Genomic DNA, 14,165 nt, shown 5'->3' with positions numbered 1-14,165 from the left:
TTTAAAATATCAGATAGATCAATAAAACTGTTTAATAATATCACTAAACGTAATAAAACGTAAGTCTAGGTTCAGTCGGGGGTGAATGTAAACAGAGCCATTACTATATATATACATATGTACAAAAAAAATACTATGTAAAGAGAAGAAAACGTGGGAATTATTATGAAAACAGCTTCTATTGCAGATGGAGGCGTTAATACTGATAAAGATGGTTTCAAGTTTATAACAAAATCAACCGAAATTTTTTTTTTGTTAGTTTTTAATTATTTTTTTACGAAAAAACTTGAAACCATTACTGATGTCATATACTATAAGTGAATACATATATACAGATACTTATGGTCTGACAGTTTACCTAGAGATATCGACAAATAGACTTACCTTCTTAAAATAAACTTATTTACAAATAGCAGCCGAAATTGCCACACACAGTTCACCAAAAATCCTTGATTATCTTTATTACCCTCATATTAGCAATCACAATCACTTTACAATAAACAACAAATCTTTCAGCCAATGTCCACTTTTATATACAAGTTACGTGTCATAAATTCGATAAGAGTAAGTCATGTTTCGAGGAAACGTAGTTAGTTTTAATTTCATTGTATAAATTCAGTCTTTATAAAACGTCAAGTCCGGCTAATTTGAAAGCCGATTTTGAATTGCATAAATAAATTCATTAAGTTAAAGCCGTGATATTTTCGATTTAAATTTTGATGAAACAAATGAACAAACAGTCAAGCACTGTTTTATTTATATGAGTTTTTTTTTACGATTAATAAAACAGCGCTTGACCGCGATCCTACCTGATGTTAGGTGAGAAGTCAGTCAATGATGTATACACTATTTTTTACATTAGATTATTTACAATAATATTTTCCTTCAGTGCAAGATGTTGTAGATAAAATTATTCCATTTTGTCATAACAGATTACATGAAGGAAAACATAAATCAATAAATTTATATTGCGTTCATGGGATTCTCGATGATGTTGATGGGAGCGCTGCTCGTTGTGGGACGTTGCCTGTTAAAGACAACATCGGCCATGCTGACCACGCGGCGCGGTCCTTGCCTATTGACTATTATCTCGACTCTGTCAATGTTTTCAGATCCCGAAACTCGCTTCTGGATTTGGGCCAGTGGTGAATTTGTGCGTCTCGTTTCGTCTTGGAAGAAGGCGCTGTCAAATTCCAAGGAGTATGCCTTTGACTTGATGATGGAGAGAAGTGCGGGCAAGGTGGGCTCGTCGATGAGGGAGAGCGGCCGCTGCAGCCGCTGCTGCACGCGCGCGCGCACTGCGCTCGCCAGGCTCTCCCGGGACGACGAACCATTGTAAGACAGCTGCAAGCTCGATGACCCGCCTGCGTTGTCTGCAAATATTTACATGTATTATGTTCATATCGTCGCCCAGCGTATTCACTGCATGCTAATGATGTAACCTAAATGGCATGTCTTGAGGATTAAATTTACTTCTTTAATAAATTGTTTTAGAAACTTCTCTTACTAACATTATAAATGCGAATCTTTGGATGGATGCATAGATAAATGGATGAATGGATGGATGGAGGGATGTTTGTTAGAAGATATCTCTAGAACGGCTGCTTGGATCTCGCTGAAATTTGACAAAGATGTATAAATTAGCCTTGAAAATGACATCGTCTACTAATAACATTTGTACAAGTGCTCTCATTATACTGACCTCGCGGGATGGACGCACGAGGAGAGGGCCCGCCGTCCTCGTCAGTGCAGCCTTCGGAGAGAGTGTCCAACTCGGCGCGGCGCGGCTCGCAACGCGCAACCACGGCGCCGGCACCACTCCCGCCGTTGCGGTCAGAAGAAGTCGATGGAATTGGGTTCTTAAAAATTGTATTATGATATAAATAAGTATGTCTTAGTCAAATACAAATTATTTTTTTGGCAATATTACAATAAAGCCATTGTGGGTACCTTGTTGCTTCGTTATACTAACAGTTTTGCGAGTGTGCAAACAGTAAGGGTAAAACTAGTATGTACATACATTACGTAACATTTCATGACACTCACCGAGTAGAGATCAGAGATGGTTGGTGCAATCGTGTCACCGATCCCCTCTAGGAAGAAAGTGACCATGTTGCCCTTGCCCTTGACGTCGACGTTACCGCGGCAGCGCAGGCGGTAGCCGCGGGTAGACAGTATGTCATAAACCTCTTGCGTTACCTACGATCCCAAAATAGCGAATTGCCACAAACAAAATAAATTATTTTGATTGATGAGAATCAATAGATCAACTGAAAGCTAAGCCGGTTGTAACTTGGCTTACAACAGACTAAGCTTAAGTTTTATAGATTGATTAATTATTCACTAACAGCACAATAAAAATAGTTGATCAAACATTCGCGATTGTGACCATTATTGGGAATATGCGCTTAGCATAAGCGAGTGCAAGTAACATTGAGTAAGTATTCGCAATATTGAGCACGCAAACATTATACGCACAGCCAATAACAGAACTGTGAAAAAATTTACAAATATTAAGAAACAATATGCTAATTACTTACGTGAGGATAGCTTAATATAAACAGTCGATGACATAAGCAATGTAAAACACAAAAATTCACAATTATAGGTTCCTTAATAGTGATATTTTTAATGAGTGTGAACTCAGAGTCTCGAGTTGTAAGTAGTTGAGAGTATGTCAATTTTATAAGTTAGAAAAACTCATTGAAGGCACAAACTTTGTAGCCGAATCTCACCTGGATGTGATCTGGTAGCCCGGTGGAGTCCATACGAGAGGCGACGTTGACGGCATTGCCCCAGATGTCGTACTGCGGTTTGCGCGCTCCGATCACCCCAGCAACTACGGCCCCGATGTTGATGCCTGTTCAACAATAAATATTTGTTGAGTCGCATAGTCAGCCCTACACTTGCCTAACACTTTCTCGAACGAGTTACCATTTCAAAAGTTAAGAAAATTGCAGTAGCGGCAGAGAATTTTACTACAATATATTCGCAATTCGCAATGGCTTATAGAAAACGCAAAGCAGCATTGTTTCTATGTTATTGTTATATTTATGTGCAATCTTACCTATCCGGATGCGGAAGCTGTTGAAGGAATGTTCGTTGACGTATTGCAGCTGGTCGCGGAGACGCAGCGCGTAGTCAGCCATCGCAGTCACGTGTCGGTAGCCGATCAGGTCGCGGGTGGCTGCCGTCAGACCTGATCACCGGATACATTACATTTTATAATTTTTCAATAGAAACATTCTCAAGGATGTTTAACAATCTTTATTCTGTTTTGTGTTCGTACATAATTTTTGGCTTACCACGTATGTATAAGACTTTAAAATACAATGAGTGGTTTTTATGAATATTTATTAATTTGAATTAGTATACCTGAGGCGGCCATGTAAGTAGCGCCGGTACTTTTGATCTTCTCGATGTATCTGAAGCGTTCCTCGGCCAGGATCTCGTCAAAGTCCGCGATGATCTCGTTAAGAAGACGGAGACATTCCACACCCTCGTTGTTGCCCTCGAGCTCCACGTAGAATTCAGAAAAGTTCGGGATCGAAGCGAACATAACGCACACTGACTCGCACTGCTCGTGGTACAGTTCCTAACGAAATTAAATAAGAGGCTAAATAACAAATTGTTAACTTTATTGAAAGATTTTCTGAAGACGATCCATATAAATAAGTAAACGTTATATTTCCATATGCGTTACACACGTGCGACCATTACTTACATCGATGTTCTTGTCGCTGCAGAGGAAGTGCTGGGCGACATGCTCGGGCAAGATGTTAGCCAACAATTTGCGATTGTATGCCTCTAGGTGTTCCATATCTTCCTTTTCCTCTGTAACGGCGCCGAAAATATAGACATAATATCAATATGAGATTAGAGATAAGATTTGCGTAAGAAAATTTGTGAAAATAAATTGTGGTCTTGAATAGTTTAAGTCCGGGAAGATACTTTCAGTAGCAGTACTTGTAACTTATGAGTATTCTAATTAGCCATTATATTACCATTAGCCTGTAGTTTCCAGATGAAATCGAGGCGGTAGGTGCTTTCTGTTTGCTGGGAGTGGAGTAAAAGAGCAATCGTTGCACCGATAGCTGTTACGATGTTTATCCATTGCTGGTTCCAGTCGACGTTGCATTTGTTTCTGTCAAGTTGATCGTCAATGTTTATTTATTACAAAATAAAAGAATATATCACATATCAGTTTAATATGGTGACAATGACTTACTGGTAGTCGAGGTAGTTGCCTTCGAAGTAGAGATGCTGGTGCGCGGTGATGGCGACGTAGGTGAAGCAGGTGACTGCCAAGAGGATGGTCTTCACCATGGTTATCAGGATCTGGTGCACAGCGCACACGAACATCGCTATCAGAGTCAACTGTAGGTAGTACTATAAACAGAAGACAACAAATATTTTAAATTGATATTGTAACTGATTATAAAATAACCAGTAAATTTTACAGACAATAATTAATCACCTCATTAAGGTCATGGGTGCAATAATCTTCCCGCGGCGTGTACACCTGAACGTTGTAGCGAATGCTCGCGTCCATCGCCTGAAAATTAAGAAGACATGGTGCTAGATTTAAGTACTTCCTCGGAATGTCTTAGGGCTATAGGATATGGAGACCATAGATTTTTTTATTATTTACTCGTATATTCGAGGTTTCATCAGTTAAACAAATTTGTTGGTGGACATGCATAGATAAACTATAAGTAGACTAAAGATATGACGACACATAAAAGTAATAACTCACCATGATAACTTGAATCTGCATGACAACGGTGCTGACAATCAGGAAGGATATCAGTTGGGCTAAGGTCCGGTTGCTGTGGATGCGGCGCGAGGCTTCCTTCGTGCGGGGACTGGTACACTATAACATTTACGTCAATTGCAAAGATTGTCTCGATGATACCTGTGCCATTGGTTTTCAAGTAAATACGCAACATTTATTTGAAAAATTGGATTCATAATAAAATGGAAATACATTAACGAGAGACAGGATCTGTCATTTCCATATCGTTTGGGATGTGAAATGCAGACGCTGTCTGCCACTAACGTTTGTTTTTGCCGAGAAAAATTTATATAAATTTACAGCAGTATTACGTAAGGCTAAATTTAAAAATACACTTTTGTTCAAATATGGTATTTTGTTGTTTGAAAATTTATAGCTTTGTCTTCTATTTAGGATAGAACGATATAGTTCTTAGGTATTAAATTTAAATTTATGTTGGCTAGTAATCTAAGGTCTTACTTTAAAATCAATGCAAAGGATGACGTAGGTGCAGCAGAGAACGATGATGCAGCCGGTTGCGATAGTCGTAATAACGATAGGAGTGCTGCAAGAAAAGATGCAGTTCTTTGATTTTAATCTGTTAATAACATATTATTGCATTTCATGTTATGATATTACATCTAAAACAGTCGATAGCACTAGGGGGACAAAATCAACGCAAGTTATAAAGAAATTAGCCAGGTATTTGCTGGAAATCAGAAAATTTGTGCAAAATAACATTTATAATATGTAGGATAACTTACATGCCGAAGATAAATAGTTGAATGATGACAATTGCGATGTAGACAACGACGGTACATATGAAATATACCTTCAGCATTCGGTCGGGTTCATTGGTGTACTGTAAGGAAATTCATCTCACTGAGCACGATCTTGTTATTGAAGATGTTATGTTATTGATTGATTTGCGCATTCTACCGTTTACAGGAGTACGTATAAAACTCAACGACGAAGGTACATTAAAATGTTCTTGTAAGTAACGGTCTACATCTATCTTCATCGGATATTCCACTTATCCGTAGTCCATGAGCATCACATATTATCTTACACTTGCAGTATTGAAGAGCCTTTCTCGGCTTTACAATTAATTATATGTTATAGGATTAATAGTGTCGGAGTAGTTCTTGATAAGATCTGTAATGACTGTCACTCATATGGGGCCCGATATAATTAGTATGAAGTGTAGTAGCCACTGAGTGTGCATGTGAAAAAGTTTACCTTGCATTCTAAGTTCCCGTCCCGGAAGATGAGAGTGAACGGCTGGCAGTGCTCGGCGCGCAGACGGTCGATGGATCGCGCGTCGATCGCTTTCATCAGGTACTCGTTCACTTCGTCCTCGGGTTTCTTATTTTCATTGTTTGTATCAACCCTATTCGAAATGTTAATAAAAATAAATCTTATAAAATTCTGCAAATGCAATTTTAGAGATTTGAATAATGTTTATGGAGCGTTTTACAGGTTGAGTTTTTATAATTAAAAGTCCATATATCCAAACAATTTAGTTAAAAAAAAACCTTAATTTAACATAATTTCTTGATAATCGTTTGGGTAACACCATTGATGACTATTATAGCGAACGTCATGTCGCGCGATTTATGTTGAATAACTATTTAGTTTTCTCAGACAGAAACTGCTTAAATAGTATATCACAGGGTCGCAGTAGTAACTTCAGTTTAATATCGCGCCACTCCGTTCTGTGTGATTGTGGCGACGTTGAAACTTATTGGTGGGAAATGTCGTCGACATTTTCACAGTATTTGAACGTGGGATCTTAAAACTACAATATCGAGTCGTGCTAACATTTCTCCCGAATTTCCTTCCTTTCTTAGCCCGACTCTACCGAAAAGAAAGATATAAGAAATGGCCGCAAGGGAAAGATCTCAACTTAATTGAAATTGAAAAGTTGCGTGCCCTGTGCACTCTGACCGAGCTCGCTGTCTTAAAAAATAAAAACAGGACGTAGGAGAGAGGAGCGAAAAGTAAATTAATTTGAAGTTGACTTTATAACTTTTCCATTATTTACTTTTATCTTCATTTCTTATTTGAAACGTAAAAGAAAACCAACACGTATTTTGTATAGTAGCATACAATTTATAACTAGATTAACTTTATGACCTTCGGTTTTCTAACAACGTACAGAATAGAGTAAAATACTATGTCGGGAAACATATTCTCTTGTATTTTCATCTTAAAACAAACAATTTCGTTTAAAATAAGTAAAATAAATTTTATTGAGTTTAATAAGGATTACGTTAATTATAAAATGAAGTAAATTAGATTTTACAACAGCAATTACTAAACGATCGAACGATTTACACGTTAACATAACGACTCAAGACAAATTGTTTTAGCCAAGTTAAATGTTACGCGTCTTTAGGTAATAAAGACAAACGAACCGTTGTCCTGGAGCGAATGAACGGGATTTGTTTATCGAATAAATTATTTGTTACTAGATAAAGCCCACGGCTTTGTTTAGAAAAGTATATTGAGTGTTTGTTTTAATTTCAAACTAGCGTGCTTAAAAAAGAAATTAGGTTTAACTAAAAATATAAATAAAAACAGACAGTTAGTTAGTTGTCGGTCAGAAATTGCAGTTGTATTTTGTATTTTAAATATACATATATATATTTTTTTTGTTTTTTTTTATCAACTTTCAGCTAGATTGATAGATCTATTGTACTTCCTAAATCTTTCGCACCATGAAATCTAAAGGAAGTTTCGCATAATTTCTTGATGATAATATAGTATACAATATTATACAATGTACTAACTTAGATGAATGCTTCCCATGTTGCGATCCGTGTCCCATGACGCGCATTTCCTTCGACACATTGCCGTTGGCGGCCGACGGCTGCGCTGGTTTCGTGTCCTAAAACAAAACATTAGGCCGTTCAAATCATTCTATCCCTTAACATACACACTCGCAGGGCCTTTTCACAACTAGAATTTCTTTAAAATAATATTTCAGAAGTACTTGTGTATTCAGAAATAAAGTATATATTATTTTCTCGTAAAATGAGCCTTCATAGTAAATTCTGCGAAGCAAAGGGTTTTAACTTTATTGCCAGGATTTTTGCTTTTTCTAAAATCATAAACATTGCTGATACAGCTGTCATGTTTTCCATAACTTTAGTAACTTATTCATTCGTGTGTATTGATAAAGATAAATATATATATTTTTATATTCATAATTAATGTAAATAAATTTTAATAACAGTAATTTAATAAAGTTGTTGTATTATATTTAATACCGTGACCACATAGAACGCGTGAAGCGTGAAGAAAATACTCCCCACATTTTAGCGCCTCGTCAGACGTGTAATAAAAGAACTTACAACTCGGCTGGTATCGTCAGGTACGATGAGGAAGGTCTCGATGTTGTGGTCCTTAAGGTAGGCGTTCCTCTGGTCGCCGTTGCCTGGCTCCACTCGGTAGTCATCACCGAGGCACTGCAGGGTCTCGCGAGTGATGTGCACTCGTCTGTACACGTACCGCATATGTAATATAAGCTTTTTAAAGACAGCAAATATATGATGTTACCAGTGAAATGAAAGGCTCACATATTATATATATGAATGATCCACAAGTGGTATACAAATGTTATCTTACCCAGCGAGGCCGCCACTCTCCATGTAGTTGGCGAGGGTGACGTCATTGGACCAGACGTCGAACTGCCATTTGCGGAGACCCAGCACGACGCAGTGCACTCGCCCAGTGTGGATCCCCACGCGCATGTTTACGTTCACACCGGTTACTTCGCGGACCAGACTGCATAAGCCAAACAGAACCTTATAAATAAACTTAGAAAATTACACAAATTCCATAAATTAAGATATTTTAGAACGACAAAAGCCAATATTATACGGGTTCCTTTCTAGACCAAAAGATCAGGTCAGACGAAAAATGTAATAGAACTAATCAAAGCAAACTATGTGTATTTTGATCATTAAATTGAAATGTTAACAAGTCACAATCCTGCATTGTTTTGTTTCAGTTTGGTTCGTGAATTGTACGGTAGTGTTCGTTAAAATGTCAAACTGCCATTTAAAACTTTTTGAAACGTGCACTTCGTATTTGTGAATAGGAATATCGAGCCAGAAAATAAAATTAGCACGGATTTAATTGAAGTTACAGATTTCAAACAATTTAAGATAAATTCAAATGTTAGCTTTGTTAGAACTGTCCATGGAATGGAGGATATTGAAGAATGATGTTCCGTTGCAAGCTTGCATTTACGCAGGCTTTTACCGGTTCGGAATGTAATTACCAGTACAAAGGACTGCATTAGGCGGCGTTTCAGTAAAATACTCGTAAATGATTTCAACAAAATTGTCAGTTGGAGTAAAATCCTTGTTACCAAGCTTAGACGGCTTATTATTTACTGTAAAACTCTACTGACGATAAGTTGTGTTATTATAAATAGAAATAAAGGAATAACAATATATAATAATACAAGTGTCACGTCATTCGAAACTCAATGGTACGTAATATGTTTAAACAAAGTAACTACGTAGTTTGTGGATATAATCAATACCTAGATTTGAGTTGTAAAGTTTTATAAATAAACTTCTACTTGTATCACTCTGATCATTACCAACTTCTACACATTTTGTTATTGATAAATAGTCACAGCTCTATTTATAACGTTCTTTCTCTACGAAGAATGTACGTTTTCAATAGATTTACTTTTCGAATACGAATGACCCCACTTTGCACTTAAGATTTGACATTTAACATTTTATTACGGTGTACTTTTTATTTGATCCAAAAAAATGACGTAACAGTATCATTTTATTGAGAACTAAAAATGGTAGAAATATACTGTAACTTAGATATGTGGAGTCACACATTGATAGACCTAAGGTGAAGGACACCTGCGAGAAAGGGCAGCAGGAAAGACTACTGAGATGGCAATTAAGAAAAAGATTGAAGAAATTCAAAAATACCTAATTAAGTGAGGTCATTTGGGATCCAATGGGAAAGGTAGGCAGGTAAAAAATAAGTAAACGAGCAAGAACAAAAGAAAGACCAAAAGACGGATTGTTTGAAAGAGGATACGCATATGAAGTAAGTGAATTTAGATATAAGGGCTGATGCAGATGTATGGAAGAGTAGTACATACTATACCGACCCTCTGTAGGGATAAAGTATCAGGAAGGTAATGTAGTGAGAACAAATGAGATGAGAAAAGAGTTATATGATTGTAAGACTCACGCAATGGCATCAATCATGTCGAGGCCCATTTCGACGCAGCACTTGGCGTGGTCGTCGCGCGCCTCCGGCAATCCCGAAACGCAGTAGTAGCAGTCGCCGAGGAGTTTGATGCGTAGGCAGTGGTGTTCAGCAGCCAACCGGTCAAAACTGCATTTATAAATAATCATATAAATATTAGATCATGAGTAATTCCAAAACAACTGCACAAATCGCGATGGGAACCAAGATGCTTTGGCATAACGGATAAGGCACTAGTTATATCGGTTGGTTTGAATTCCAACCGGACGATGTAATTGGCGATAGTTAATAAACATCTAAACAGCTTCTATAAAATCCTATACCTTTGTGATTTTATTGGACAATAATCTGAATAATAATGTAAGTTCATTGAGTCATGATACCGAATCGGCTTGTTTGAAGACATTTGAAGTATTCATATTTAAATAAAATGATGTTTAGTTGGTGTTGGTGTGTTTGAAGCCATCATTTATTAATTAACACTGTTAAAAAAACACGAATCCATTTTATTTTATTATAAAATTACAATTTTAAATGATGATAATGAAATAATAAATAAAACCCGGTTTCGAAACAACTAATTCTGTTAAAACTAAAAGCATTTTATGCAATTTAATAAGGTGGTTAGTTATCAGATAAACTAAAGAAGTTGCTTTAAAGTTAAATAAACTTTGACTTACGAACATCGTATCAAACTAACTCTGTGATGGGAACCACCGCGGATTTGGTGGTTAACTTTCAAATCTGGATCTATAATTCTGATGAATGCTAAGCTAAACCAGGATTATGTTTGTTTTACAATCTTGTAAGTTTCAAGCGGTTTTCAAATAATTTAAATAATATTGAATTCTTAACACTGTATAATATAAAATTCTATAATTATTTAAAGTTAAAATATAATTTGTTTAAATATATTTTATAGAGGGTAACGTATAGTGTATTGTTAGACGAGAAGCGCATTGCTAAAATCATTTTGAAAGCCGTTCCAATAACATTATTACGAGCGTTGCGTTATAAAATGCTTTGTTTTATAGGTAATGCGTACTGTAACGAGTTTTATAGATTTATTAACGCCGTGAATAAATAATGAGATGAGCCGGTCCGTGGGGACGGAGAACTCTCACAGCCACCTTTATAAATTGTCTGCGTGTAGACGGGTGGACTCTTATTACGTTCCCTTTTTAATGTTAAAATTATTATTACGTGTTACCGAAATTTTCTGCGTTTTCATTGGCCGTTCAATTTGAAGACATTTTTATTTTTATTTTTGACTCACAATTGTTTAAAAATTATCATTATATGTATAATATGAAAATATTAAAACGGAAAATATAACAAATGTTCAATGACTTTAAAGCGGTAACATAAAAAAATAAGCGAAACAATATTAGAAATCTTTTATTCTTTATTAATTTAATATTTGTAACAGGAGAATACTTTTTATTTTGTTCGTAGCGCGTATTCTGATGTCGATAAATAAAGAGAATTGAAAAGGTTGCTTTAAGGAAAGAGCACAATACCATGAATAAACATGTCGGAAGGTAAATTAATTGAAATCTTACTACAATGAGAGAGATGATTTAAAAGACTATTCATCAGAAACGACGATGTCCTCCAACACGCTCGCCCAAAATACTCTTTATGTAATGTATATTTTCTGTACCGCTAATACGTAGAAATAAATAAAAAAGCAACTCCATTCTCACATTCATAGATTATACAAATCAGTCGCAAAAAACCACAACAAATGCTCTTTGATTATTTATTTTGTTGCACGATTTAACCACACAAATTTATAAATTGGAAAAAATCTTCAATAAATCGCTACCAGACACAAAACTAGCATACCAAGATCAAAAGAAAATCTGAAAACCGTATGTCTGCTAATTTTTTATTTGTAATATTTGATATTAGGAGTAATAATTGCTAGGGAATATACAATTTTCAACGGCACTGTATTAGATGCTATGAGACCGACTAAGTCACAAGGGAGCGAAATGAAAAAAAAATAACGTCCTAGCTACTAGTGAGTAATTTAATCACTCGACCCGACCTTTCAAACTCCCTTTTATTCTCTCGTGGCATGTCTACCAATTACATAAAGTACATATATGCTTTTGTATATAAATATGATTTTCAATAATTTACAAAGCAAAATCTTTTAGACAAATAACTCTAGGGAATGGAAATAAGTAAAATGTAAAGACAAATAGCGGATTCTAGTTATTACATAATAATAACATGAACAATGAGCATAAAAAATATATGCCTTTCGTATAACTGATAAAAAATACGTACAGACTAATAAATAAAATGTATTCGAACATTCGACGGAATATTTGCAGTCAGCGTTAGATCTTTGTTAGACTAGATAAGGCCAGGCCATACGCTGTTTTAACATAATCATTTGTATAAACAACATTTTCAAAATCGCATTCCAATATGTCATAAATATATCTACCTTCTGGTTACCCTTATTCCATTTTATTTTCGTTCACCTTTTTTTCTCCGCATACATATTTATTTTGTTTATACCGATTTTATCCGTTCTTTGCTTAGGTTTGAATCTTATTTACATTCATCCCTACTTCTTTATACTGTGACACTATTAGTTGTGCTGTTGTTTGCTAACAAATTGCTTTTCAAGTGTATCACTCTATATCCTGGACATTCTCTTTTAACTATAGTATTAGTCATTTATTTAGTAACATTGCATCCATAAAGATATTTAATGGCCTCTGAAATCTTCCCTTAGTGTAGGTTTCTCAAACTAAAGCTAACACTAATTACAAACGTCTGGATTTAATACCCATATAAAAGCCTTTTACAAATTCATTGCTTACAAAAATTTAAACTAACCTAAATAGTATAGAATAGTCGAGGTCGAGTCGTAATTACATTTACTCATTTAAATGGCTAAAAATGTTATCTGTTGTCTATGGATTTATTCTGGAAAGTTTTAGTGTTTAAATTGATGATACAGATGTATATGTTATTAATAAGTTGTAATCAGCCTCAGAAAAATAAAATTATTTAGATGGATAGTTATAATTTCTTATTTCTATCAAAATAGACTACACCATCCCAAGTATAATGCTCGAGTTACACAATATATTATTATATTAAAAGTAGCTTTAATGTCTTTATCCCTTTTCATTTTACGGCGCCATATATCTCGACGTAACCTTATTTAAACACAAGGTTCACCCTTCTTATCTTATCTAGTGGTTATTTATTTACATGTACAAGATTTCGCAGATCCCTAAACAAAATATAGTATTAAATATAAGACCAATCCTAATGGAAGATATTTAAGGAAATATTAACCTAAGTATACATTGTGGCGAATATTAAAAATGTTGTAAGTCGTATTAAAATTCATAAGAGCGTCGGTGGCTCAAGGGCTAAGCACTTGACATGCAATCTGCAGATCCTGGGTTCGAATCCCGCCATGTACCACTGTGCTTGACAATATTCGATTTACATATGAACATTTATCCGATGTTCTTACGGTGATGCAACCTGCACATATCTGCGAAGAATTTCACAGATGTTTGAGGTCAAGCAAACTCCACTAGGCTACTAGGTTGACTATGACCTAGTCACTCTTGACTTAGGGTACATTTAGTGAAGTGATGATGATGATATTAAAAGTCATCTGAGCACCTACTAGGTATGTATTAATCAGTTCATATTTGTAAGTAGATGTATTAGTGCAAAAGGGCAAGCTGGGTAAACTTTTCCTTTATGTTCTGATTGCTGTTATCTTATTTATATTTATATAAGCAAGTACAATGTCTTCGTTGTTATTATTCAGTTAAGAATGTTTTTATTAACTTGAATTATGGCTTTCACTGAATATCAACAATATTATAATTAATGGGAAATACATGTTATCAGTACAGTGATCTCGTAAGAGTTTAAATATAATAATTTGATACATTTCATTACTTTGAAACAATTCTTGTATATTTTTATCACATTTACGCAACAACTGAGAAAATATCAATAATACAAACGTCTATTCTCAAAAGCTTTTACATTTGTTAGAGTTAGTAAAAGTAAATGTAACATTTTAATGAAATATAGAATACTCGACTAGTATAATATAATTAAAAGTGAGCACTGACCGGGCGAA

General features: G+C 35.3%; 1 protein-coding gene across 2 annotated transcripts in view; it reads right to left on the bottom strand.

Annotated features, from left to right (window-relative positions):
* The window catches only part of LOC106113903 (adenylate cyclase type 6), an 85,786-nt gene continuing 71,621 nt past the window's right edge, over nucleotides 1-14,165 (bottom strand). For both annotated transcript variants that reach the window (XM_013306962.1, XM_013306961.1), the window contains exons 13-31: nucleotides 14,158-14,165; nucleotides 10,010-10,156; nucleotides 8,405-8,563; nucleotides 8,131-8,275; nucleotides 7,567-7,664; nucleotides 6,014-6,164; nucleotides 5,539-5,636; nucleotides 5,255-5,339; nucleotides 4,757-4,873; nucleotides 4,478-4,555; nucleotides 4,229-4,389; nucleotides 4,005-4,144; nucleotides 3,725-3,834; nucleotides 3,376-3,595; nucleotides 3,068-3,199; nucleotides 2,736-2,860; nucleotides 2,047-2,199; nucleotides 1,703-1,859; nucleotides 1-1,373 (exon numbers count right to left, since the gene is read on the bottom strand). In XM_013306962.1, coding sequence (XP_013162416.1) covers nucleotides 964-1,373; nucleotides 1,703-1,859; nucleotides 2,047-2,199; nucleotides 2,736-2,860; nucleotides 3,068-3,199; nucleotides 3,376-3,595; nucleotides 3,725-3,834; nucleotides 4,005-4,144; nucleotides 4,229-4,389; nucleotides 4,478-4,555; nucleotides 4,757-4,873; nucleotides 5,255-5,339; nucleotides 5,539-5,636; nucleotides 6,014-6,164; nucleotides 7,567-7,664; nucleotides 8,131-8,275; nucleotides 8,405-8,563; nucleotides 10,010-10,156; nucleotides 14,158-14,165 — 2,694 coding nt within the window. In that variant the 3' untranslated portion in view covers nucleotides 1-963. The remainder of the gene's footprint in view (nucleotides 1,374-1,702; nucleotides 1,860-2,046; nucleotides 2,200-2,735; nucleotides 2,861-3,067; nucleotides 3,200-3,375; nucleotides 3,596-3,724; nucleotides 3,835-4,004; nucleotides 4,145-4,228; nucleotides 4,390-4,477; nucleotides 4,556-4,756; nucleotides 4,874-5,254; nucleotides 5,340-5,538; nucleotides 5,637-6,013; nucleotides 6,165-7,566; nucleotides 7,665-8,130; nucleotides 8,276-8,404; nucleotides 8,564-10,009; nucleotides 10,157-14,157) is intronic.

The sequence above is a fragment of the Papilio xuthus genome, unplaced genomic scaffold (assembly GCF_000836235.2).
Source record: "Papilio xuthus unplaced genomic scaffold, Pxut_1.1 DF828177.1, whole genome shotgun sequence".
Classification (NCBI taxonomy): Eukaryota; Metazoa; Arthropoda; class Insecta; order Lepidoptera; family Papilionidae; genus Papilio; species Papilio xuthus.
The sequence above is the reverse complement of the archived record's forward strand: the minus strand, read 5'-3'. Positions and strand labels throughout refer to the sequence as shown.